Below are 24,855 nucleotides of genomic sequence, written 5' to 3'. Positions count from 1 at the left end.
TTTCTTTCCTGAGGTCTTGGCACAGTACACTCCCAGCAGTCAGGAAGCACAACAGCCCATCGACATTAGGAATTTCAAAAGAGATCAAGACATGCCCCCATGCACTGATTTGCAATGGGCTTTTGGACCCCCAATGTTTCCTGTCAGTAAAGTGCTCATGGTGTCTTCAGTATTTCTGCACTAACTGGATTTTTTTTAAGTGCTGTACAGCTCTCAGAGCTCTATTTGACCTTTATTTGTCTGTGCTTGTCTCATTAGGTCACCCAGATTCTCAGCAACACTGACTCAGATACCAAGGCCTCCCTTACTGTGTCGTGCCTGGGAGAAGGAGCCTGGAGCAACCTTGGGCATCCTCGATTTCAGGAAATTATTAATCTGAAACTGAATCCTGATCCAGTTCTGCCAGAAATGGATGGGGTGTCTGAGTTCGCAGAATACGTCTCTGAGACAGTTGACGTGCCGTCTCCATTTGATCTCCTGGAGCCGCCCACCTCAGGGGGCTTTCTGAAGCTTTCTAAGCCCTGCTGCTACATATTCCCTGGGGGAAGAGGTGATTCTGCTCTCTTTGCTGTCAATGGGTTTAACATCCTTGTGGATGGTGGCTCTGAGAGGAAATCCTGCTTCTGGAAGCTGGTAAGGCACCTGGATAGGATTGACTCAATCCTGCTCACCCACATTGGTGCGGACAACCTGCCCGGCATCAATGGGCTGTTGCAGAGGAAAGTTGCTGAGCAAGAGGAGGAACAATCCCAGGGCTCTACCAACTATAGTGACTGGATGAAGAACCTAATTTCTCCTGAGCTAGGGGTGGTTTTTTTTAATGTTCCTGAAAAGCTGAAGATGCCTGAAGCATCCATGAAAGTAAAGAGGAGCATCGAAGAAGCGTGTCTGACACTGCAGTATCTTAACAGACTGGGCATTAAATCAGAGCCTCTCTACAGGGTAGTGAGCAGCACCATCGAGCCCATCACACTCTTCCACAAAATGGGAGTGGGTAAGCTGGACATGTATATACTGAACCCTGTCAAGGACAGTAAAGAAATGCAGTTTCTAATGCAGAAATGGGCTGGTAATAGTAAAGCAAAGACTGGTATAATTCTCGCAAGTGGGAAAGAAGGTGAAATTTCTGTTCCCTATCTCACATCCATCACGGCCCTAGTGGTGTGGCTTCCAGCCAGTCCAACAGAGAAAATTGTAAGGGTTTTGTTTCCTGGAAATGCTCCTCAAAATAAGATACTGGAAGGTCTTGAGAAACTCAAGCACCTGGATTTTCTGAGGTACCCAGTCGCTACTCAGAAAGATATCACTTCTGGAATACCTCCACCTGTGCTGAAGCAGACCAAAATTAAACAAAGAACTGACAGTAAAGAGAGTCTTAAGTCTTCTCCCAAGCCATCTGTGACAAAGCAAGTCAAGAAAGAAGAGGCAGTTGAGGAAGGGATTAAGGAAGTAAAATCAGAAGTTGTAAAGGATGCTAAAATTGAGAAAAAGATTAAAGAACATACAGAAAAAATTTCTGAGAAATTTGTTAAACCTGAAAAGATAAGTGATGCTCTCAAAGCTGAGAAAAGAAAATTGGCAAAAGACAAGGCTGGAAAAAAGCATCTCAAAGAGAAAGTGTCCAAATTAGAGGAGAAGAAAGACAAAGAAAAGAAAGAGATTAAGAAGGAGAAAAAGGACTTAAAAAAAGATGATGGAAAGAAAGAGGAAAAAAAAGATTCAAAGAAAGATGATAAAAAGAAAGAAAACAAACCAGAGCCCAAAAAAATTCCTAAACCAGACTTGAAACCATTTACCCCAGAAGTAAGAAAAACATTGTACAAGGCAAAACTTCCAGGCAGACTCAAAACTGAAAAGATTAAAATCAAACCTGAAAAGGAATCTGAAAAGGTACCTGCTGACCTGAAGACATCACCAATGGAGAAGGCAGCTGTACAGGCAGAGCCAGGAGAGGCTTCTATAGCGGCACAGAGGTTAGTCCTGTCTTCACCAGAAGATCTTACAAAGGACTTTGAGGAACTGAAGCACGAGGAGAAAGGGGTCTTGCATGTGACTCAAGAACTGTCTGATATGGAGATTAGTGATAAGACTGTGAGAGCACCTGAAGCAGAGCTAAAAGACTCTGCTGACATGACTGGTCAGAGTTGCCTTGAAGCAGATCTGATTTTGAAAACAAGGACTCCAGATCAGGGAATAACTACTATTGATATGGAAAAAGAATCACCAGCAGAGGAAAAGGCAGTCCATCATCTGGAACTGAGGGGAGGTCGTGCTGAAAAAATAGAGGATGAAAGAAGAACAATAGATGAAAACCGTGACATGAGAGACCGTGAGGGAAAAGCTGAGCAGAGCAAGGACATTCAGCTGTTTCCTGACAAAGACCAGGTGCCATCACAAACAGACTTCTTGGCAAAGGGTATTTGGCCACCAGTGTTCAAAGAGGAAGAAAAGGAGGAAGAGGAGAAAATCTCTTTGGACAGAAAACAGAGGGAAGCAGAAACAAAGACTTGTGAAAAGTATGTTGAGGGGACAGAGGCACAGGAAGAGGGTGAGAAGGAAAAGAAAGAAGATGTGATAGAAAAGGCAGAACTGGAAGAAAAGGAAGAACAGCACATGAAAGCAGAGAAGCTGGAAAAGAACAGAGACTTCTATCAGCTGAATCAGGATGAGAGGGAGGACAAACTGTCTACCACCTCAGAAAAGGAGAAAGAATTAAGTGACATGGGTGAGAAAAACAAGTTACTTGTAAAGGACATAACAAAGGAAGAGTCATATCTGAGCAGCCTGCCAGTCCCACCAGGAGCAGCAGTAGAACATGTTTCCTATATTCAAGATGAAACTATCCCCGGCTACTCAGAAACAGAGCAGACCATTTCTGATGAAGAAATACATGATGAACAGGAAGAGAGGATCCCACACTTGAAGTATGATGTCAACACCTATGACATTTCTGTTCCTGACCACCCAGGCTCTTTTGAAGCAGTACATGGAATACAGGCTGTGCCTCCTGCTGACCTTTCAGCTAAGGGCTATGCTGGCCAGGAGTCTGAAATCCTGGCATATCCTACAAACATTGTGGCAGCACCTCTGGCTGAGGAGGAACACATATCCTCTGCCACCTCCATTACAGAATGTGACAAGCTTTCATCCTTTGCAACTTCAGTAGCAGAAGATCAATCTGTTGCATCTATAACAGCACCACAAACAGAAGAGACTGGAAAAAGTTCTTTACTTCTGGACACAGGAAACAGCATGCCCTCCTCTCGGACTGAAGCAACCCAAGGTCTTGACTACGTTCCCTCTGCTGGCACAATCTCTCCCACGTCATCCTTGGAGGAAGACAAGTGCTTTAAATCTCCACCCCCTGAAGATTTCCATGCATTAGCAGAAGGAGAGAGAAAACTGGAAGCTCAAAAAAAGAATCTTCACGAAGAGGCAGAAGATGAAGAGGATGAAGAAGATGGTACTCCAAATATTGAGATTCCTGAGACACTCAGAGGGCATTACGATGCCCCCATGTTTGCTCCTCAAGGATGCCCTGATAATGTGATAATCAGTGTTCCCACAGAAATGATGCCATTACCTGCTGAAGAAGCACCGTTTTCCCAGGCTGACTCCGCAGAGGCTGAAGAACGATGCATGAGTCCTGATGACAGCACAGTCAAAATGGCCTCTCCCACTCCATCTGGCCCTACCAGTGCTGGGCACACACCCTTCCACCAGTCTCCAGTGGAGGAAAAGCTGGAAACAGTAGATTCAGATCTATTTGAAAAACAAACAGATGCTACTGCCAAGAAACTGGAAGGCCAAACTTCCATTGTGGTGAAGAGAGCCAAGGGTGAACCTCTCAGAGAAGACGAGGCATCTGAAGCTAAATCCAGACATGAAAAAGAAGTAACTGGACCTGTGCAGCACAAACTGGTCTTGGACAGTGAATTTCCAGTGTCTCCTGGGGAGGAGGTGCAGGCAGAACCACTGAGGAAGGAGGAGCTGCCCTGGCTCTCCTACCACAAGCAGGACACAGTGGTGATCGGGGAGGAGGAGGAGGGTCCTGGAATGCCCCGTCCCAGCACAGAGCCAGAAAAAGAGCGAGGAACTAAAACCATGACAGAAAGTTTAATGGGATTTTCAAAACACTTGTCCTTTGAGCCATATGCAACCACAGAAGCGTCTCTAGGAAATGTGGATCTTTCACAGTTTACAAGCCAAAGCAAATCTGAAAGTGACAAATCTTTGCAATTTTCACCAGATGACACCAAATCACTTTCTTCTACAGAAGAAAGTATTGGTAAAGAAAAACCCTCAGATATTTCTAAGGGAGTTACTGCTGAAGAAGGAAAAGCACAGTATTTCACAGGAGACACCTCAGAAGAGAAATCTTCTCATGTTTCCATTAAAGACATTTCCCCAGAAGAGAACAAATCCATCTCTCTCACTGAGAGTCCCAGCAGGGAAATCTCTTCAGACCTTCTTGGTAAAGGAATTTCTCTGGAAGACATCAAATCCCTTAGTTTCACGGAAGAGATACCTACAAAAGAAAAAACTATGTCCACCTTTACTGACAAATTCCCGGCAGAAGCTGTGAAATCTATGTGTTTCACAGACCAGAGCCCAGCTACATATGAAAAATCACTGGAAATTTCTGCCAAAGAACTGAAAGGAGCATCAAAATCTTCTCCTTGCCCAGAAAGTAGTTCAGTTAAAGACATGTCACCCAGAGATTCTTCAGCTGAAGAAATGTCTCCAGATGACAGCAGTTTATTTTCTGCATCAGAAAAGGACCCGTTTAGGAGAAGAACTGCAGGCTCGGACTCTCAGGAAGTATCTCCAGATGCAAAGACCTTACAGTTTACAGAATCTAGCCCAACTGAGGATAAAAAATCCTCACACATTTCTACTGAAGATGTAAAATCTTTTGGGTTCAAGGAAGCTCAAGAAGAAAAATCTCCAGAAATGGAAGACTTTTACATGAAAGATTTAAGTTATGAGAAGAAAGTGTGGTTTCCTGAAGAGGTGCAAGAGATCCCTGTTCAGGGAGGGCGGCAGAGATATGACAAAGAGAGAGAGAGCACATTCTTGGATGAGGTTCCAGAATTTGAAACAAAATCCCTTCCTAAAATGGGAAAGGAGGAGATCCTGCCTCCTACAGTGCCTAGCAGCCACACCTGGAGAGGAGCAGAAAGGGAAGCATGGGGCTCTGCATTTGGGTATCTTCAGGAAGGGAGAGAGAGTGGAAGAGGAGGGCAGTTACCCAGTGAGGATAAGGAGGTCTACCATGCTGAAGACAAAGCCATGCTACTGCAAGAAGAAACAGAATGTTTAAAGATGGAGTCATGTGATTACAAAGAAAACACACAGAGGAGTGCCACATTTATGTCAGAAAAAAAGAAAGTGGATGTGGTTCCTGCTGACATCACTGTGCTAGAAAGAACACAAGGGGAAGGTTCTCCTCTATCTCCTCAGTATGTCTCTGGTGAGGAAAACCAGGCCAAAGCTTTAACTGGAAAGAAAGAAAGGCAAGAAATACTGTTGACATCTAAACAAGATTACTCCTATTTAGATGCTGAGGAGAAAGCTGTCTTAGATATCTATGCAAAGTCACTAGACCAAGCAGTGACGGGATCTCCCCTGTCTGCAATGGGAAAGGAGATTGAGGCAGCACCAGGAGCAGAGAGGCCTTGCAAGTTAGATCAATGCAAGCCACCTTTGTGGGAGGATGTCCCATCAAAGATGGCTGAGAAGAAATCAGACATCAGTGGTTTGTATCAGGAAGTAGACTGCCAATACAAGTCAGATAGAAGGCAGAAGGATGACTGCAAATCCACAGAGCGTCTGTATGACTCTACAGGAAGGAAAGAGCAGACAGCAGCAGCATCTACTCTGTTGCAATCTACAAGACCAACAGAATATATTACAACATCCCCAGAAGAGAGCGCTGTGGTGTCAGGGCAGCGTGCACATTCTCCTTTTGACAAAGGACAAAGCCTTTGTCAAAAAAGCAGTGCTACCATGGGCCATGCTGGGGCTGTAGGTGTTGCCATCCAAGAGTTGTATCCTCCAGAGACCTATTCCAGGAGCTCCGTTGAGCCTTATTCTTATGAGGAAGGAGTCTGCACATATAGAAATGATGACAGTTCAACAAGACAAGAGCAAGAAGAAAGAGAACCAACTCCCTACCCTGATGAAAGAAGTTTCAAGTATGCTGATATCTATGAGAAGGTAATTGTGTCTGGAGTGGGACTCTCCCCCTTCACAGCCAAGAGTGCAGACAGCCCAGGTCACACTGACAAGGTACCAGTAACAGCACTGAGCTCTCAAAAAGGTCCAAGTTTTCACGTCTCTGCAAAGGAAGAGGAGTCCTGCCTTTATACCTCTGCTGAGAAGGAGTTGTCATCTCCAGCATCCCCTAGAGATAAAGCAGATTCAGTCTTTGACTATACAGATACCCATGAAAGATACTTGCCCTTATCTGAAACAGGGAAACCTAGGATATCAGAAGGACAGGAAAAAATGAATGTGTCTTCTGTTTTGCCAGGAGAACTGGACTCTGCACTGCACCCATCATCTGCAAGTACAGTATTTGCCCTTCCCACAGGCACGACTGACACCTTTTATCAAGGGAAATCATCCGCCTATATTGATGCTGGTCGTCCGGATGAGAACATCATTTTGTCTAGCCAGGAGCAGGCACCTCTGTCCATGAAATCTGAAAGCCCAGATCCCAAAGATACATACTATGAGAAAGCAGGTCGTGGGGAAGAAAGCACGAGTGACTCAGAGTTAGAAAAAGGTGCTAAGGAGAAGTCTGAAAAGGAGTCTAAACTGCACGTCCCAGCTGGAGCTGCAGGCACTGTCTATGCACACACTTCATCCATCGGCAAGTTACCTGTCTCAGAGACCCTCCTGCAGAGCAAGCGTCAGGATCCCCTTTCCCCCAACTCCACTTCCTCTTCTCCTTCTGGTCCAGGCTGGAAAGAGGAATATGGAAGTAGGACAACTGCATCAGCTGCTGTTGTGGAAACGTATGTTGCTGGTTACACTGATATGCCAGACATGGGCAGAGCTTCAGAAATGTGCCATGAAAGACAAGGTTCTTCACAAAAGAGAGAGGTTGCTGAAGAATCCACAAAGGAATCTCATTTCTGTGTAGCAGATTATCCAAGTGCAGCAGTGGTCTCCGAATGCCCGGAGCAAGCCACATACTTGAAACCTTCTTCCAAAAAACACACAGAGGAATATGAACAAGGCCCAACAGTAGAGGACAGAGGGATGGATAACTCTTCTGGATTTGAAAGCTCCCTGCTAGGAAAGAGTGAAACAACCAGCATGTTCAGACTTGAGCAAACCTCAGCAAGCCGTTTAGGGGATATCTCTCTTTCTTTAAAGTCTCCATGTGCTTTGCTCTCAGACCAGCGGAAGAAAGATGAGTACTTGGAGGTTTCTGAGAAAATCAGCAGCCTTGACTCATCTTTTCCTAAATTCTCACCACTGAGTCCATATGAAGAAGACAAGTTGTTCTCCAAAGGTGTGGAGAGAGAGTCTGTGCCCCAGAAGCAGCTGAAAGATGACTCTTCCAGCCTGTCAGAGGAACCTTCATCTGAAGCCACCACTCCTGTGATACCAACTACAGCAGAAAGTTTCTACTCCCATATGCTTTCCACATACACAGGTGCAGGAGTGGAACCAGGTACCAGGAATCCTTGGGATGTGTCTCCACAGATTCCAGATAATGTTGTAAAAACACATATAGCTGAAACCAAAGATTTTGTGTTTGCTGAAGAACACAGTTCTTCATTCCTCTGTGGCATGGGTGACAGCACCTTGCCATGCAGAAAGGAGGGCCAGGTCTCAGAGCCCACGCCATCCTCTGAGAAGGAAGAGCAGCAGCCCTGTGGCAGCAGTCCAGAGCAGAAGGCACCATTTGCAGAACAGCTGCTGACGCTGACATCTCTCCCTGATGTGTTGACATCATTTCCTCATCATCAGCATGAAGATGAAGCCACAGCCAATGGTCCAACAGAGGTGAGCACCAGTCTGCAAGCTTTCCAAAGCACGTGCCATGCAGCAGAGGCAAACGATGAAAGAACATATCCTGATTCTGACAGCAGTTTTTCTCCATGCACAGGCAAAGAGGATACAGAGAGGCAAAGCCGCCCCTCCTCTCTGATATCCCCTGAACACAGTTTCCAGCCCTTTATTCCAGATATGCAGAGAGGTGGAAAAACAGAGGACCATGGAGATGCTTCCCATGACATGGAACCACATTTAGGAGGCAGTTTTGATTGTGGACAGAAATTTTCCTCATGTGAATACAAGCAGAGAAAGGGAGAGCTCTCTCCCTCATTCATCAACCCGAGCCCCCATGAGCTCTCTGAAGACAGTGACCTTTCACAGGAGGATGGTCACCCTTCAGTACAGGGAAGACAACCCCACACTGGGAGCAGCCCCATGCAAAGTGCCACAGTGGAGGAAACTCCTCCAACATCAGTGAGTGATTCTGGGACCTCCCAGTCAGACTCGGATGTCCCACCTGAGACTGAAGAATGCCCATCCATCACAGCAGATGCCAACATGGACTCGGATGAAGATGCCGATTTCCTCCCAGTGGACAAAGCTGTGGGGAATGCTCATCATTCCAGTTCTAGGTCCAGCCATGATCCTCAGCCTGTTCCAATGGTAGATCCCCATCCCCACCCTCCTCACCCTGATGTCTGCATGGTAGACCCAGATATGTTGGTAAATGAGCAAAGCATGAGCAGAACTGATAAAATTTCCAAGAAGGACATAAAAGAAAAGAACAAAGGTGTAAGGAAGCCTTTGAGCAAACCCAAATCTTCCTCACCTGCACGGAAGTCGGATGCGAAAGGGAAACGATCACCCACTCCTGTGAAACAGCCATCAGACAAATCTCCAAAATCTGTCACTGCCAAAAAAGAAAGAGACGGAGGAGAAAAGCCCAAACCACGTAGTGTGCTGATGCCAGAGGATGAGTTATCCCGAAGTAGTCACAGCAACCCTGGCAAGAGCCTTGTTAATGGCATCAAAACAAACCCTGGTAAGAAACTCTTCTTGAAGCATGCACTGTCTCTATAGGTCCAACATAGAGAAAAGCACTAGGTTAAACATAGCAGAATAGAGAACAGGACTTCCCAGTCAGACATAAAAAAGTTACAAGCAGTGATAAGGTTGAGAGGTACAAAAGGTTGATAGGAAAGAGCAAGAGAGTCCTAGGAGTAGCAGCGATTCACAGGGATGGCAGAAAGCCAGGATGAACCTTTTAGAAAGACTACTGTAATACTCTAGACTAGCATAGAAAGGCCACCAGAACAGAGGTTATTTTAGAAAATGTAGGTTATTAAACAACAAAGATTAGGATGAAATATTGATTGGGATAACAAATCTGCAAAAGTTGATAACGGAGATTTTTGATTCCCTTCCCCAGGAAAAGCTTCTGAACCTAAAGCCTTCCAGTCCCTCCCCAAAGAACAGCAGAACTCCCTTTCCCTTCCAAGACCTGTGACAGCACTGGCCCAGAAATGCACCGAGGTCACCTCTAAGCAGCAGAGCTTGGATAAGTCTTAACTTCATTGCTGCAGGGAAAGAAACCTTTCTGGAATTCAAGTCCTTCAGTGTTAATCTGAATGTTTGCCCTTTCCAGAAGGGTTTTGATAGCATCTTGTTTTCTTTTTTTCCAAAGCTTCCAATAGTCCTAAGAGCAGTTTCTCTGTGCCTATGGGTCCACCTGTCTATGTGGACTTGGCCTACATCCCCAACCACTGCAGCGGAAAGAACACAGACCCAGAGTTCTTCAAGCGGGTTCGAGCATCGTATTATGTTGTGAGTGGGAACGATGCAGCCAACGGAGAACCAAGCCGTGCAGTGCTGGATGCACTTCTCGAAGGGAAGTCTCAGTGGGGAGACAACCTGCAGGTAGGTCATGGAAATGTGAAGGGCTGTGTGATGCTCTTGATGTCACAAGTGCTTGGAAGGTGTGTATCACAAACAAACCTGAAGGAGTACACTGAGAGGAAGCAAATGGTACTGGGCATGTCCTGCTCTGCAGTTTTAGCAGAGTAATTTTTTGTGCCCAGGATGAGGAGGACACCTGCAAAATGGTGTGAGTGGAAGCAGATATGTCCTCCCTTCCACATCCTTCTGAGGGGAGAAAGCATTTAAAGATCATACACTCCTCCATACCTGCTGCAGGATGAGCCTATCCTCAAGCAAAATCAAGCACCATCACAGTCGGAATTTTCGTCAGTGTGCCACACCCAGTGGCGTCTGTTGCTAGCCAGGCTGCTGAAGATTTTTCTGATAGCAGCTTACTAATAGTGCTTTTAAGGCAGAATGTCCTTAAACACAGTTCTTGCTTAGCCAGGCTTGCAGGACACCCGAAGGGGGCACTCCTGAAGACATGTACAAGAAAATGTGCAAGTTCTTTCAGATGAAGCAGCCTCATATTTCAAGGTCCCTGAGTTGCACATTGGGTCATCGTGTCTGTTAACAGTGACTGCCAGCACTGTTCCTTTTCACACTGAAGGATCTTTCTGAGGTTGTTTCTGGAGCTCCCAAGCACAGTGCTCTCCCCTGCACTGCAGCCATTCTCATAATTATGGTGTCAGTGCTGCCACTTTGCAGCCAGTTCAGAGCCCCATTGTGCTGGTACTGTATAAAGTAAAGCTCTGCCTCAGAACCTGACATCTGAAAGACATTAAATAGAACAAGCAGTACCAAGGGTACAGTGTTCCAAAATTAACAGGAAATTTTAGCCTCAGCTCCTATGGGCATTGTTTGTCGCTGTGGTTGTTCTCAATCATCTCTGCTGCTTTCTTTTCCCAGGTGACGTTGATTCCAACACATGATACTGAGGTGACACGAGAATGGTATCAACAGACCCACGAGAAACAGCAGGAGCTAAACATCATGGTACTGGCAAGCAGCAGCACTGTTGTGATGCAGGACGAATCTTTTCCAGCCTGTAAGATTGAATTCTAAATCTCTCACACTTTGTGTTCATCCATTGACTCTTCAATCACCGATGCAACATCAGAGACACCATCTAATCACAGTCCAGTTCTTCTCTGGTTTAGTCCTCTACATGGTTCCCATTTGTCAGGCAGTCAGGTATCCATCTAGCTCAGCACTGGATGCCATGAGGAAGAAGTGCAGGGCTCTGTAATTTTCTGGACTGAGCAAAGAGTTTGTGCAAGAGCAGTTGCAGGCCAGGGGCACTTTCACTTTCCCTGCTTTATTCTGCTACCTGTACAGTTTCTGTAGACTATCTTGGCTGCCTTGCTGCTGTGAGAGCTTGTTCTACTCTCTTGCTGGCTGCCTTACCATTTAACCTGCAGCACCATGAACCTCATCTTTCTGATGAGGCATGAAGTGCTGCTGCTGCATGCAGAGAGTGCATGGGGGGCCACGGAGCCAAGGTGAAACCTAATTTGCAAAGAAGGTGCACCAGGGAGATGAGGGAAGGCAAAACCCTTCAACTGTAATGTGACAGTGAAGGTCATTCTTCCATCTCCCATCCTGAGCATACAGGAGGAGTTTTGAGCAAGGGGACTTCTACTCCAACTAGGCAGGACCACCTCATGCCAACATGGCAAGTTTCTGTCCCAAATATTTGCCTATGGCATCCTGCAGCACCTGCTTGGGTGCTCAGGAAGCCAGGATGAAGGACATGGTGGGGGAGGACATGGGAGGGGAGGGTTCAGCACATTCCTAACCTGTTAACTTGAGCTTCGCACACATAGTGGCCAACCTGCACATCAGCTGTGTGGCAGGAGGAGGTACAGGGGGGCTGTGACCTGAACAGTCACACAAAAAGAGCATCCAAACGCACAACTACAGCCTCCTCCACAGCAGAAGGGCTGAAACAACTCTGGCCATTGTTGGCCCAAGATGTTCGAAAACCTTCCTGTCCCTAAACAAAAGGCTCTGGAGGACTGTGGTGAGGCCACTGAGGAGCGTGCAGGCTCTGTGGGGGAGGCTGGTGCCTGGCAGGTGTCACTGGGTGTGCCAGCTCTGCACGCAACAGCCATGTCCTCGCTGCCTGTGTGCCAGGGTCCAAGCCTCAGAGTTGTGTTCAAGCTTTTTTTTGTCCCCCCAAGTGTCCTGGATGTGGGGAATAGAAGCTGTGGTGTGAGGAAAGAGAACCCCCTTCCCGAAGTACTCGGGAGAAAGTAGTGTAGCAAGTGTAGTCACGCTCAGTTATCCCCCTGTCATGGCAGGGATGTGTTGGCAGCACAGGTGAGGTGCTGCTAGTCCGTGCAGTGCCACCTTGCAGCTCATTCCCTGACACCACTGTGGGCACCTGTCCTTGCTCTCTGGTCATCCTGACAGAAGCACAGATGTGTGCCGTGAGTGCACTACGGCTACTGAGCAGCCACCCAGGACCTCCTTGGCAGGCAGACCTGTTCCAGTGTGAGAGACCCATTCTCCTTGCAGGGAGAGCAGCTCCAGGAGTGTGGGTGCTCAGGTGCACTGAGCCAGCAGCACCTTTGCCACCTCCAAGAACCTTTGCCACCTCCAAGAGCACTGACAGAGGGTCTTATCACAAAGATGACCTTTATCTTTCTATAAGACAAAGAGAGTGGCAGCAGGCTGCCCTCTGGGGAAGGAGGAATGAGATAAAAAGCAGTGCTGCAAGGCTTGACATTCAGCACAAAGGTATTTCTATCTGCTGTGTCACCCACTGTGCTTGGCCCTGAGCTGAGGGCTGACTCCACCATGAGCATCATGAGACCCTGTGTTGCATTTGCCTGGGACACTTCAGTCTCAGTGCTAGTTTTCTGGCAGGCGACATAAAGAAAATGCTGCTTAGAAACCTGCTCCTAGGATAAAAATGGAGTTTCTAGGGAAATGGTCTATCTTGCATTTAATTTATATATTTATTTTTTTTTATGTAAAGGTGCATTTTTTGTTGATTTAATATTTTAATTTATACATGTTAACATGATACCATGTGCTTTTAGTGTCAGTTCAGAGGTTTCTTGGTACAAATACTTACATGCTGCAATTTAAATAACAACATAAAAAGACCATAGAGAACTTGCTGGCAGCCAAAATGTCTCTGCAAGACTGTATCTAAAACCCAGCAGCTGCAGGACAAGGCCTGAGGCCAGCAACCTCCCCAAGGCGCGGCCAGCCCTTTGGATACAGCCCTTGTTAGGAGCATGTGAGCTTACTCAGGGCTTTAGCAAATCCCTGCCCTGTGCTGTGTTCATTTTAACCATGGAATTACCCTGTATCTGCCAGCAGAATAAATGTCATTCTCTGTTCCCCGATGGGGTCAGCATCCATGAATGTTGGTTCTGGCAATAGCAGGCAGTACAACACCTGCCCCTGTTCCCCCCCAGAATGCTGGGGGGATTTGCCTGCAGTGCTTTGGGGAGACCGTGGCTCACCCACCGTGGCAGCAGCTGCAGGATGCCAGGCACCAGAGGCACAAGCATGGCCCTCACTGGCTCCCAGGATCCCCGTATGTGGCTAGATGTAAAAGCTAATGCACTAACTTTAGATAGACCCGCACATGAATGTTTTCTCAATTTTAAACTTGAAGCAATTCTAAGCAGCAGTAATAGTGAGGCTTTGTGAGGTGCCTGTGTCCTCCAGCAGGAGTGTGGCCAGCAGCAGGTTCCAGAAGGAACGCTGCCCTCCGCACTCCTTTCCTGCCTTCTGCAGCTCTGCTGCTTTGACAGCTTTATCCTACACCAGTTCGATTCCCTGTCCTCAAGGCTCCACATTTTGTTTTCAGTTTTTTGTGGCAGTCTGTTCTGCCTTCAGCTTCTCTCGCTCCCTGTCTTTTTCCACCTGCCCCACCTTCCATCCTAAAAAACTATGGGGAAAAAGACTTATGAAGATGCCAATTTGTAAAGAAGCCTGACTCTGCTCAGGCCACAGGAGCCAGCAGGACCTACCCGGAGCCAGGGGCAATACAACACTGTAGAGAGAAACAGTTAAACTCTGCTTTTGCTTGTTTCTGCATGTGGGCAACAACGCGTAATCTTCCTGTATGTAATAGGTAAAAAATACTATTTTAAACCTATAATTAAAAAAGTGAACGTCTTAACTGTATTGAAATGGCAACTTGTGCTCCTAGCTTCTTCTATGCTAAATGTTTTAAGAACAGAGCCCTGATTCTTTTCTTCAACATTATATTTCTATTTGAATTTAGTTCCTTAAGTTCTGTCCTTTTCCCCATTTTCCATGTGAAACACTCTGTAACTAACTGCTGTCAAGAGAGGAGCCCAACACATTAATAATAAAGCCACATTAATTGCGAACAAAAACATCACCAGTTTCAAACTGTTCTTTCAGTGAGCCCACACTGTAGGCAGGGGCACAAGACACAGCTGCTGTGCCACCCTCCCATGTCTCCCAGCTCAGGCGAGCCTCGGCTTTTCCACCTTCACCAGCAGCTGCTAAAACCTCCTGTGTTTCAGGAGAGAGACACAGAGGCTGTCTGGGACACCCCCCCGCCGGCCCCAGCAGGGTGACCAGTGGGTCCCTCTATGGGACATCTGGGACGCACAGTTGGCTGAGGGCTGAGGGGTGGGAACGCAGTCCCTGATAATCCAGCGAGGGGCCTGGCATAGCCTGGCATAGCTGTCATCCCATGACAGCATCCTGTCCTGGGATGCTGCCACTCCTCACAGTTCCCAAATCATGCTTTCAATTGTGGTCTTGTATCTGTCCCTGCACTTCTTGGGAATGGCAGCTCTGCCCAGTGCTGCCGGCACTCCTTGGGAAGATCTCTGGCCCTGTGGCAGGCAGAGCACCTGCTGGCTCAGGGCTGGGGCCAGGCACAGTGGGGATCCCACACCTTCTGTCCCCATTGCAGAAATAGGGCTTTTGCACCTCTGCAGAACTCTGACCTGACTTCATGCAAGGGAACTCTCAGTTACTCAGCAGAAAACTGGGATGGCTGCTGCTCTGCCTGTGTGGTGATGCAGTCTAGAGAGGCTGATGCCCAGTTAGCTCTGCTCCTACCTGGCTGTCCTCAGGGGGAAACAATAGCACAGGTGGATGCAAGGGAAAAGGAAAGCAGGTTCTGTGCTGCAATCCTCAGGAGACAAGTCGTCATGGCCATGGAGCACACCACAGCTCGTGTGGTGCCTGATGGAGAGCTCAGAGCAACTGCCAAAGCCGGTGCTGACAGGGGAGGAAACACAAACTGTTACCATAAACCAGGAACTATTTCCACATCTACACTCCAGGTAAACGAGCACTGGCTTTGGTCACGCTCCTGGTAACCGAGGTGCTGTGACCGCAGTGCATTTCCCAAAGGTGTGCAGTGACAAGCATCCGGCTGTGTGGGGTCAGCACCTGAGAGCCAGGCCCCCACCCCACAGGGTCCTGCTCCGGGCCCCTCTCAGCAATGACACCCTGTGGCGGGGGCTGCCGGGTCCATCGGGGTGACCCCAGGCGCTGGCCCTGGCAGAAACACGCAGGTCCTGGCAGGAGATGCAGCTGGTGTCCAGCAGAGACCTGGCTGTTGAAGCAACGCTGGTGGCAGCAGATGCCATGCGGTGTGGGGTGGGGGCTGTGGGCAGTGCCCAAGGGGCATCTCGTGTGGTCCCTCAGCCTGTGCTGGGGCCAGGGCCAGCTGCAGCCCCATGGCCAAGGTCTCTGTTCATGCAGGACTGTAACACAGGGAGAGCAGAGGGCAGGGTAGACCCTTCACCTCCTCAGGCTGGCACAGCCTGGTGTGAGGGGGTCCAGGTTGCCCTCAGCACAGTGCTGCACTCCAGGCAGCTGCACGACTGCTACATTCCCAGTGCAAACAAACTGTGATCTTGCTTACCTGCCCGAACTGGCAGCTCAGGATTACTGGGCATGAGGAAGAAGACACAGCACCCAGGATGTACTTGAAGTGACTGGAAGATGTGGACTAAGTGAAAGGGGCTGAACACACTGTCCCAGTGTCTTCATTCTATCACAAACCACCCTGGGACTTGGAAAGCCAGGACATCTTCCCCAGTATGACCAGTTCTTCCATGTAGAAAAAAACGTACCTGGCCTTGAGCCTGTGCACTCACTCTGGGTGTGACTTCAGCCACACTTGTCCCGGAACAGCGGACATAAGCAGGGCTGCACCTGCAAGTACTGGCACACACACACTGCTGCCAAGTCAGCATCAGAGACAGAGAGACGCTGGACCCACAGCATAGATTTACTGTGAACATGTCATCACAACACAGCATAGAGATCTTTGGGCACAGCTTCACAAAAACACATATTCTAGCTACAGACAGACACGCAGACTTGTCCATAAATACAGGAGGAGTGGGAAGCACAGCCCTGGCCGGCACTCGGGATGCGGCAGGGACACCCGTATCAATCTTGCCTTCAGGCTTGTGCTCACAAGGCATTTACATAAATATGTATTAAATACTTCTCATTTTATATACAATAAAGATTTCTCCTTATTGGTTTCTAATAGTCCTGAATTGTTCAAAGAGCAGTTTCTTTTAATTTCTGTCACCAAGACTTCAGAGTTGTACCCTGCCTGACCCTTGGGGACGAGAAAAAAAACCCGTGTGCATCCTCCTTGCATACCTCTCTCAGGCTGGATCCCCACGCTCCTGCCTGCCCCAGCCCAGCGGGAAAACATCCAAGGCCACGCCAAAGAGATGTTTGCTTGGGAGTGGCAGTCTTGAACTCAATGCCCTCACTACCCTCCTTCCTACATTCAGAATGGTTTTTGCTTCTCCTAGTCTTCCTGCCTTTGACCCTCTGGACCTGATTTTGGTGGCCAGCAGTGGGAATTGAGAGAGGAGGAAAGAAGAAACAGAGAGGAGGTTGGTGGTTGTGACAGATCCAATTAATTTGGGCCCAGAATGCCTTTTTCTGAAGGCTATGGGCCAAAAAGTCTCAAGGGAGTATCTGGTCCCTCGGACTTACCACCCCAAAATCCTTGGCTGTACCAGTCCTCTAATGCTGCTGTCCCAGCAAGCACACAGACCTTGGGACACCAGTGCAGTGCCATGTCCCCGCTCCACAGAGGTGCCATGCCAATACCAAGACTGCATTTGCTGATCATTTAACGAGGCAAACATTCTTGCTGAATGGCAAAGAGCTGGCTTGTGGAGGAGCAAAGCAGATCCTTCCACACTCCAGAGTCCTGTGGCCTTGGGACATGGTTTCTTCTGTGCTATGGACCACCAGCTGCATGAGGTGCTGTGCAGGAAACTGGGTTACCTCCAGGTTAGAAGTGCTTGCAGTGTGCTGTCTAGCGAGCCACTAATTCTGCTGGTCCTCCTGACACAGCAGCCGCAGTTCCTCCATGCTTTTCTCAGGAGGCAGTGCCTGCACCTGGCACAGGTGACCAGAGAGAAGCTGGTCTGACAGAGCACTGTCCCCCAGCAGCTCCTTGCCCATATGCTCTGGATCCAACACCTCTCCCAGCAGCTCCTCTTCACAGGGCACCAGGATCTCTTTGGACAGCCCAGACTGATCCAGGTCAGTCATTCCTCCAACACACCCCTCACCTGGTTTCACTCGCTCCCCAGTCAGCCTCAGGTCAGACGCTGCACCACACTTTGGGTTTCCTGTGTTACTTGGATCTAACATTTCCCCAGATGATTCTTCATCCAGCTCCCCCATGTTCTTCTCCTCTGGGTTAGTGTCCTCCTCTGCCAACTCCTTCTTGCACAGCCTGCCTGGCTCTGGGCCTTTATTCCAGGTCAGGGTCTCTGAAACTCTTGGCTCTGCTGCTGACAGCCCAAACCTCCCCCCCTCCATGTCAAGCCCTCTGCCTGGAGGTTGACTCTCTTCCTGCTCAGGGGACTGTCTACTCAGTTGTTCCTCACTTTTTGGGGGGCTGATGGAAAGTTTCTCAGTGAAGCTGAAATGAGCACAGTTGTCCACAGAAGTTGGAGAGGACGGGCCTGCACTGGAGACAGTACTGGAGGGGCCACTGCTGTCTGCAAAGAGGAAGAAAAATCTTAAACATGTAGCTGGTATTTCCCCACCCGAACTGTCACAGTCCCGCAGTTCTACAACCAACACTGTCTACATGCCAGGCAACCTGGCAGGGGCTTGCAACTGGTCTTGGGGTGTTTCTGGGAGCTTAGCTGATGAAAACTCAATCACACACAGGACAGTTCCATCCTGTAATCCAGTGGCATACAACCAAGAGTGGATTCTGTTGTCACAGAGCAAAATGTGAAGTGTGATGGCTTTGGAAACAAAACCATTTTCTTTCATTCTCTCCCTATTATGGACCACTACTATGGACCAGTCTCAGCTTCACCTTGCTCCTCCTGGTTCCTGACACATAATTCCTGAATGCTGAGCAAGAGTCAATGCTGGAGAAAGAAACACTGATTCTCTACTAATGGCTATCCTTGCCTTATATTGCACAGTGAGCAAAACTAGAGAACAGATCTAGATTATATCTAATCCAATAATGGAGGAGGATTAAACAACTGTTTTCAGCCAGATCAGTTCCCTAACCTTCACAAACTTCCCTCCCTCCCCACCACATTCACCCAATCAAGAAGGTAGCACACTCACACCAAGGGGGTTTATCTGAACGCTGGCGCAACGGCAAAGAGGATGATGACAGGATTCGCTGGGACATAAAGGGGTCTCCTGGTATCTGGCTACCAATCATTGAATCAAATAAAGCTTTAAGAAAAAGAACACACAATCAGTAATATTCAGACAGACATAAAGGAACGGCTCATAGCCCAGCATCCATGATCAGGTACTCCGGGAAGAGCTCAAGACTAGCCAAATCAGAGCCATGCCTGCCCGTCAGCTCCTGGGAATATTTCCCAAGCTGGAGTTTGTATCCACATCGCTGTAGTCACCAGCTACAGACAGACCTGACTGGTTACTTTTCTCCCAAGTAAGTGGCCTAGGATGGCTCTGAGCTGGGTCCCATGGCTCACCCCTGGGCTAGAGCACTCTGGAACAGGTTCCAGAGACTGTGCTTATCTCCAGTCCTATCAGGTTGATCTGTCCCCAGAATGTAAAAGACCAGGAGTGCTCCTTGCCTCTCCAGAGACAAGCCCACCTGACCAGTACCTGCAGTGGACTGGACATGCGATTCGCTGCAACTCCTGCACACAGCCGTCAGGAACTCGTTGACCTGTCGCAAAGAGAGGGAGTTGTGCAGGGTCTCCAGGGGATAAATGGTGGGAACCATGGAACAGCCTTCAAAACCTAGAAAGAGATCCAATCGGAAAATGAGTAGAGCAAACAGCAAGGTAAATCCATGCAGGAGCACTCATGGCTGAAGGAGCTGGGCACTCTGGGTATCAAACAACAGGCACACTCAGGCCTCAGGTCACCTCTTCTAGGCCAAGAAAATCACCATGAGGCAATCCCATGCAATAACAGACCTGAAAGCAAGCGCCTGGGCACACACGGAAGGGAGAGGAGGAAATGTGCCTGGTGGCTGCCGCGTTTGCTGCAGCGCCTGTGACCCTTCTGCTGTAACACATGGCCATGATGGAGAGCTTGGCACAGTGCCCACAGAGAGCTAGGCACAGTGCCCACACTTACGGAAGCCAAACAGAAACCGAGTGATGCCGACAAAATTTCCATTAAAGGGGTCCCACTGCTGGTGACCCCCTGCCTGGCGCAGCCCCCCCTCCCCACTGCAGGAAGTGTTCGCTGCGGCACCTCCCTCTCACAGCAGCCCCCTGTGCACCCCTGACAGGTTGTGTCCCAAGGAGGGGATGGGTAATGAATTATTTGTCCCCTTAACCAGACTTTGCTGCCAGCAAACCCAGAACGAGCAGAAATAGGCACCTTGGCATGTAACAAACACTTGCTCAGAGCTAAGCTGCAACACAACCATTCACAATAAATCCTTTGCTGCTCAAACCAAGTATCTTTGCCCAAGCAAAGTATCTTCCTCTTCATCCCACTTTCCTGGAAATGCCTTGTGGACCCAAACCAACCTGAACTGTCAGAGGAGCAAGGAAAAAACATATACCAACACGTGTATGGAATGAGGCCTCCTCCTGCTCTGCGCCTCTCGAGTTTAAAGGCCTCTCAACTCCTCAAGCTTGGGCTTCCCATTCTGTGACTCCACAGTTCCCTCCAAGCTCAAAAAGACCCTGGGAAGGAATTGCGTCTGTTTCTACAAAGAAGGCAAAATATTTTTAAATGCAAAAAGTAAAAGAGTTTTTGATGCAATCTGTGTCACAATTGCTGTCCAGCACACTGACAGGCTAGAACTGACCCCTGCAGCTTGGCTGCCCCTCAGGAGAAGCCCTGGAGCACCTGTTTGCAAAGTGCAGTCAGTTCCAGTTACCTCCAGGACAGACTGTTCCAATCCCCTCACCTAACCCAGTCCTGCAAGAGGCAAGGAGCATGAGCCAGTGAAGATGTTCACTGACATAGCAACTGCTGGAGATAAAAACCCCTCCAGAGTCCACAAGGTTACCTATGCCTAACAACATAATTCAAGACAGGCAGGATAACAAATCCTTGGCTAGGATGAGGAAATGTAAGACACAGGAAAAAGACCACATACTTCTGTTTGTTGATGAGAAGTCTTGAGAGTGGAAGTGCTGAGTAAGGAAGAATGTATGTTCATCATTTTCTCATAGGCCTCCTGGGAGACAGAGCTAAAGAAAAAGGGTGAGGGCAAAACTTAAACGGTCATGGGACATGGTTGTGGAGGAGTCCTGTATGAGGCTACTCTCATTTCACAACAGAATCTCGTCTGAGAGGAGCCAAGTTGGCTCAGGTGTTGGGGTCTCAAAAGAAAAAGGGAAGGTGATTTGGGTACAAGGAGCCTTTGACAGAGATCATCTAGCACACTACACCACATAAAGCAAACAGAGACCTGCACCTGTCTCATATCATCCAGCTAAATCAGAGAATCTCAGATTTCTAGGAGACTCCAGCAGGCAGTAGGAACACATAAAATTCTTGCAAACAGCTACCTCTCAGCAGATGGCCTCAAAAAAGTCATTATTAGACATTATTACAGTTTGATAGCAGAAGAAGCTGAGTAGTAACTACTCAGGTCTCCAGTTGAGAACTCTACACTGGAGTGAGAGGGTGCCTTTCCCTTTCTGCTGGAGACCTTGGAAGGAACAAGGCAGACCAAAGGCACGTGGCACATCCCCAAAAGGTCTGTACTCCAAAGCTCTGCATGCCAGCTCTTGTGCAACGAAGAAGAACTTGTCCAGTCTCAGCACAGATGAAAGCACTCAGGCTCCTCTCTGACACACATGGTCAGTCCAGCTCTATTTTGCTGGGAAAACTCCAACATGCCACATGTACGTCGGTATATGTTTATATATGCACACATGGTATGTACATGAACAAGTATTTTTGCTAGCCAGCATAAATTTAAGCCATCAGTCGGCCTGAAGGTCTATCCTAGCTCAGCATCCCTCTGTCCACAATGCCAGAAGTGGCTCGAATGAAGGGGTACAAGTCTAGACAGCACACATGACTCTTCCCCAAGCAGTGTCCCAAACAGCAGCGACCCATAGCTCAGAACTGCTCTGGACGTGATGTGTCTCTTCCATATTCTCCAGCCTCCCCTTGAACTCTGTTAAGCTCCCAATGCCCCCAGATACCATGGTAAGGACTGTGTAACAAAACACTTCTGGCCGAAGTGCCTCAACTCACTTCATTAGAAACCTCCTTGCTCCTGGAACTCCATGAATCTGTGGATCCCCACCACTCCCCTCAGGCCACTATGACCACTATTACAAACATCCTTCCCAGATTGCAAATTTTTACCTTTTTCACGTTGTTCCAAGTGGTGATGGTCAGATCAGAGCCCCCTATTTTATAGAAGAGTTTGGAGCTGTTTCTTCTTGTCATTTAAATTTATTTACACTGGACATCATCACCTGCTCATCATCCCAGGGCCACTCTGTTTCTCCATAGCTGACCTTTGGTTTCAGTAGCAGGGTAATTCCTTACCAATAGGAACTTACTTAACACTATTCTTTTTCCTAGCTATGACTACACAGGTTCCCAGACATTACTTCAGGGCTCCACAGCTGATCTTTCCAACTACAGATGCCAACTGCATACTTTTGACTCATTGATTCTATCTAATTCATGTTTTCTTTGCATGGATGGAAGCACAGTGGAAAGCCAAGAAAGAGAGGACAGGAGAATGCAGTTTTCACAAGGAGGAAATGTCTGCTCAGAGAAGGGCCTCAGCAGGAATTCCAAACACTCCAATGAACCGTGGGTTTGACAAAACACTGAGAAAACCACAAGAATGAACTCCCTGATGGCAGAGATTTGATTTCCACCCAGGAGGGCTGCTGTGCTGGGTATGTCAGGAGTATGTAACTCCTGTGTGTGACTGTGTTAGGTCAGGCTGCACCTCCCAGCACCCTGCTGCAGCATTCGGGGTGTTGCTGCTCAAAGCACTGAGCTCATTTCCTCTCCCCACCTGAGCTCACAGCATACGGCCAAGACCTGCAGCAGGGGAAGCTCAGCCCTGGCTCGGGAGCAGTCTGCTGTGATCCAGCATCTCTTCTCCTGAAGCAATTACTGCTCCTCTTTGCCAGGAGACCAAGGATTGTCCTAATTACACATGAAAAGCAACTGCTGTCTCAAAATTGCCTGCTTGACAGAAAGGGCTCTCTCAAGTTAAAACAGTCTGTGTAAGAAAAATTCTAATCTTCCCAGCTCTGTAAAGTCCGGCTGCTTCACTACACAGAAGGCTGAACTGTCTGTGCCTCTTCCACCTGTGGGTCTGAATGGAAAAGGGGGTCCATGCATCACACCACACAGCTCAGCAAGCCGCATGCTCTGAGCAGCTTCTATGGTGCAGCTAAACCTCAGCAGTCAATCCCAGCTCGCTGCCCCACTCCGGGAGCAGCAATCCTTCCACCTGTGTGGTGGAAGAAGCACCAAGGCCTCCATGCACCAGACTTCCAATCCGTGACAGAGGTCGAAAAACACCGGAGAAACAGCAGCAAGCTTTGATTTATAACATCTGGATTTAACACTCAAGTCATCTATCTCTTCCCATCAGAGACATGACACACTGAGAGGCCCTAAGAGGCAGGACAAATGCCATGCAGTGCAGCCACAGAAGCTCAGCTCTACCCTGTCTCAGTTTCTCTAGAAACAACACACCCACAAGCACTCACTGCCCCAGAATTTCCACAGCAAGTTCACCCAGCATGTGGCCAGTTGCAGCATCTACTTAACCTCTTCTTCCCATACTCTCACTACTCACTTTAGTTCCTCCGTTACTAAGGGGGCACCCTGTGGCATCCCACCAAGACCTGCATGGAGCATCCTGCCAGCCAGGCATCCCATTGGTAGGAGCTTAGCACCTACCCTGAAGGGATCTTAATGGCTTACCCCGGCTAAAGGAAGGAGGCAACAATTGCCAAAGATGGAAAGAGCGGTTACAGCTACACAGGAGCATGGGCTCTGTGTGAAACAGCACTGGCTCCATATGGAAAGGTTCCTGCCTAAGGCTCCAACACTGCTGGTACAACAGCACACACAGCTTGCTGCAGCAGCAGCCTAGAGACCTTGGGATGCAGTGAGAGAAACGCTTTCCTTTTTAGAAGCAAAGCATACTCTGCATTCTCAAGCAGACAGTGGTCCCTGCTCAGCTACAAGAGCATGGGACGGAGGCAGCTGCAGCGTGCAGTACCGTAAAGACACTCCAAGTCATCCTGCCCTGAGATCAGCCAGCTCCTGAAGAGGCGCAGGTGGTAGGAGCACTGCTGCAGGTGATGGGCTAGGGTGGCATCCAGGGAGATGGTCCGGCTCGTGGCACAGTCAGAGGAAAAACGGCGCAGCAACTGGGCAACGTGCTGGTGCTCCAACACATCTGGAGGAAAGGGGCCATAAAGAGTGAGAGGAGAGGGGCAGGTGCAGCTGGGGACAGAGAAGCTGTGGAGATGTGGGGATGGATCTGTCAGCACCAGGGCTGCTGGGTGAGAAGGATCCACACCACACAGTAAGCCCAATCCCTCCCGCAGTGAGCAGGTCAGGAATGCCCTTACAGCTGTGTCCCCCCAGTGACAGCGGGGCAGGCCAGCCTCCCTCCCGGCCCAGCCTTCACCTGGCTGCAGCACAGGGCAGCACCTGAACAGCGAGGCTTCATCTTTGGAAGTGAAAGTCTGACAAGTGAATAAATTTTAGGACACATTCCAAGTCCAATATACTTCAGGTTTGGCTAGATAAGAAGATCAGGCTCAGGCCCACACTCGCCCTCCCGCAGCTGAGATGAGAAATCCAAACTGCCAACAGAGCATTTGAGTCCTGCATTCAAGTGCCGCCAGGCATCTCAGCACGTGGGACAGAGAGCAAATGGTCCAGCATCAAACGAGCAGAGGCTGTGCAAGAGGGACAGCAAGGTCTGGCTGAGAGCACAGTGCTGAGAGTGTGAAAGAACAGAGGGGTCCACAGAAGCACTGACCTTCCCTCTTGACTCTGAGAACAGCCCTGTGCAAGCTTCTGTGATATCCTTGCATGGCAGACAAGACACCATCATGCAGGCATGTCTTCTCCTCCACATGCACAGCCTCAGGACTCACATCATATGCCCAAGACTCATGTGACCAGGGCATAAACCATCCGGCCTGGCGCTGTGGTTGGCCACTGCCGTGGTTCACCCGTCCCATTTCACCACACAGAGGCAGCTCTCCAGAAACAAAATCCAGACTCAGAGTTGGGAACAATTTTTGCATCCTCAGGTAAGTGGTTCATGGGGTTAAACATCCTTCCTGCTCAAAGCAGTGCCAAGCCTAGACCAAATATCCCTGACTTCAAGCTCGTTCTTGCTGGACCCCATCTTTGTTTTCTTGATTAAGGAGCACTTTTCAATTAGAAATATTCATCGGGTTTTTGAGAGAAACCTGATGCCCAGTTTCACACTATTGTATT

At 48.6% G+C, this 24,855-nt stretch overlaps 2 protein-coding genes across 15 annotated transcripts in view; one reads left to right on the top strand and one right to left on the bottom strand.

The window, feature by feature from the left end:
• Positions 1–14,294, top strand: part of MAP1A (microtubule associated protein 1A) — a 57,171-nt gene extending 42,877 nt beyond the window's left edge. For 4 of the 5 annotated variants that reach the window (XM_027666671.1, XM_027666672.1, XM_027666675.1 and 1 more), the window contains 3 exons: positions 259–9,055; positions 9,698–9,930; positions 10,840–14,294. In XM_027666671.1, coding sequence (XP_027522472.1) covers positions 259–9,055; positions 9,698–9,930; positions 10,840–10,995 — 9,186 coding nt within the window. In that variant the 3' untranslated portion in view covers positions 10,996–14,294. The other variant, XM_027666673.1, reaches the window with a different exon arrangement.
• A 1,865-nt stretch (positions 14,295–16,159) lies between these two features.
• PPIP5K1 (diphosphoinositol pentakisphosphate kinase 1) overlaps positions 16,160–24,855 on the bottom strand; it is a 46,198-nt gene continuing 37,502 nt past the window's right edge. For 5 of the 10 annotated variants that reach the window (XM_027666678.1, XM_027666677.1, XM_027666680.1 and 2 more), the window contains 4 exons: positions 23,618–23,797; positions 19,039–19,176; positions 18,523–18,636; positions 16,160–17,930 (listed from right to left, as the gene is read on the bottom strand). In XM_027666678.1, coding sequence (XP_027522479.1) covers positions 17,248–17,930; positions 18,523–18,636; positions 19,039–19,176; positions 23,618–23,797 — 1,115 coding nt within the window. In that variant the 3' untranslated portion in view covers positions 16,160–17,247. The remainder of the gene's footprint in view (positions 17,931–18,522; positions 18,637–19,038; positions 19,177–23,617; positions 23,798–24,855) is intronic. The other 5 variants (XM_027666682.1, XM_027666683.1, XM_027666684.1 and 2 more) reach the window with 1 other exon arrangement.

Source organism: Corapipo altera, unplaced genomic scaffold (assembly GCF_003945725.1).
Source record: "Corapipo altera isolate COAL_440 unplaced genomic scaffold, ASM394572v1 349, whole genome shotgun sequence".
Classification (NCBI taxonomy): domain Eukaryota; kingdom Metazoa; phylum Chordata; class Aves; order Passeriformes; family Pipridae; genus Corapipo; species Corapipo altera.
The sequence above is the reverse complement of the archived record's forward strand: the minus strand, read 5'-3'. Positions and strand labels throughout refer to the sequence as shown.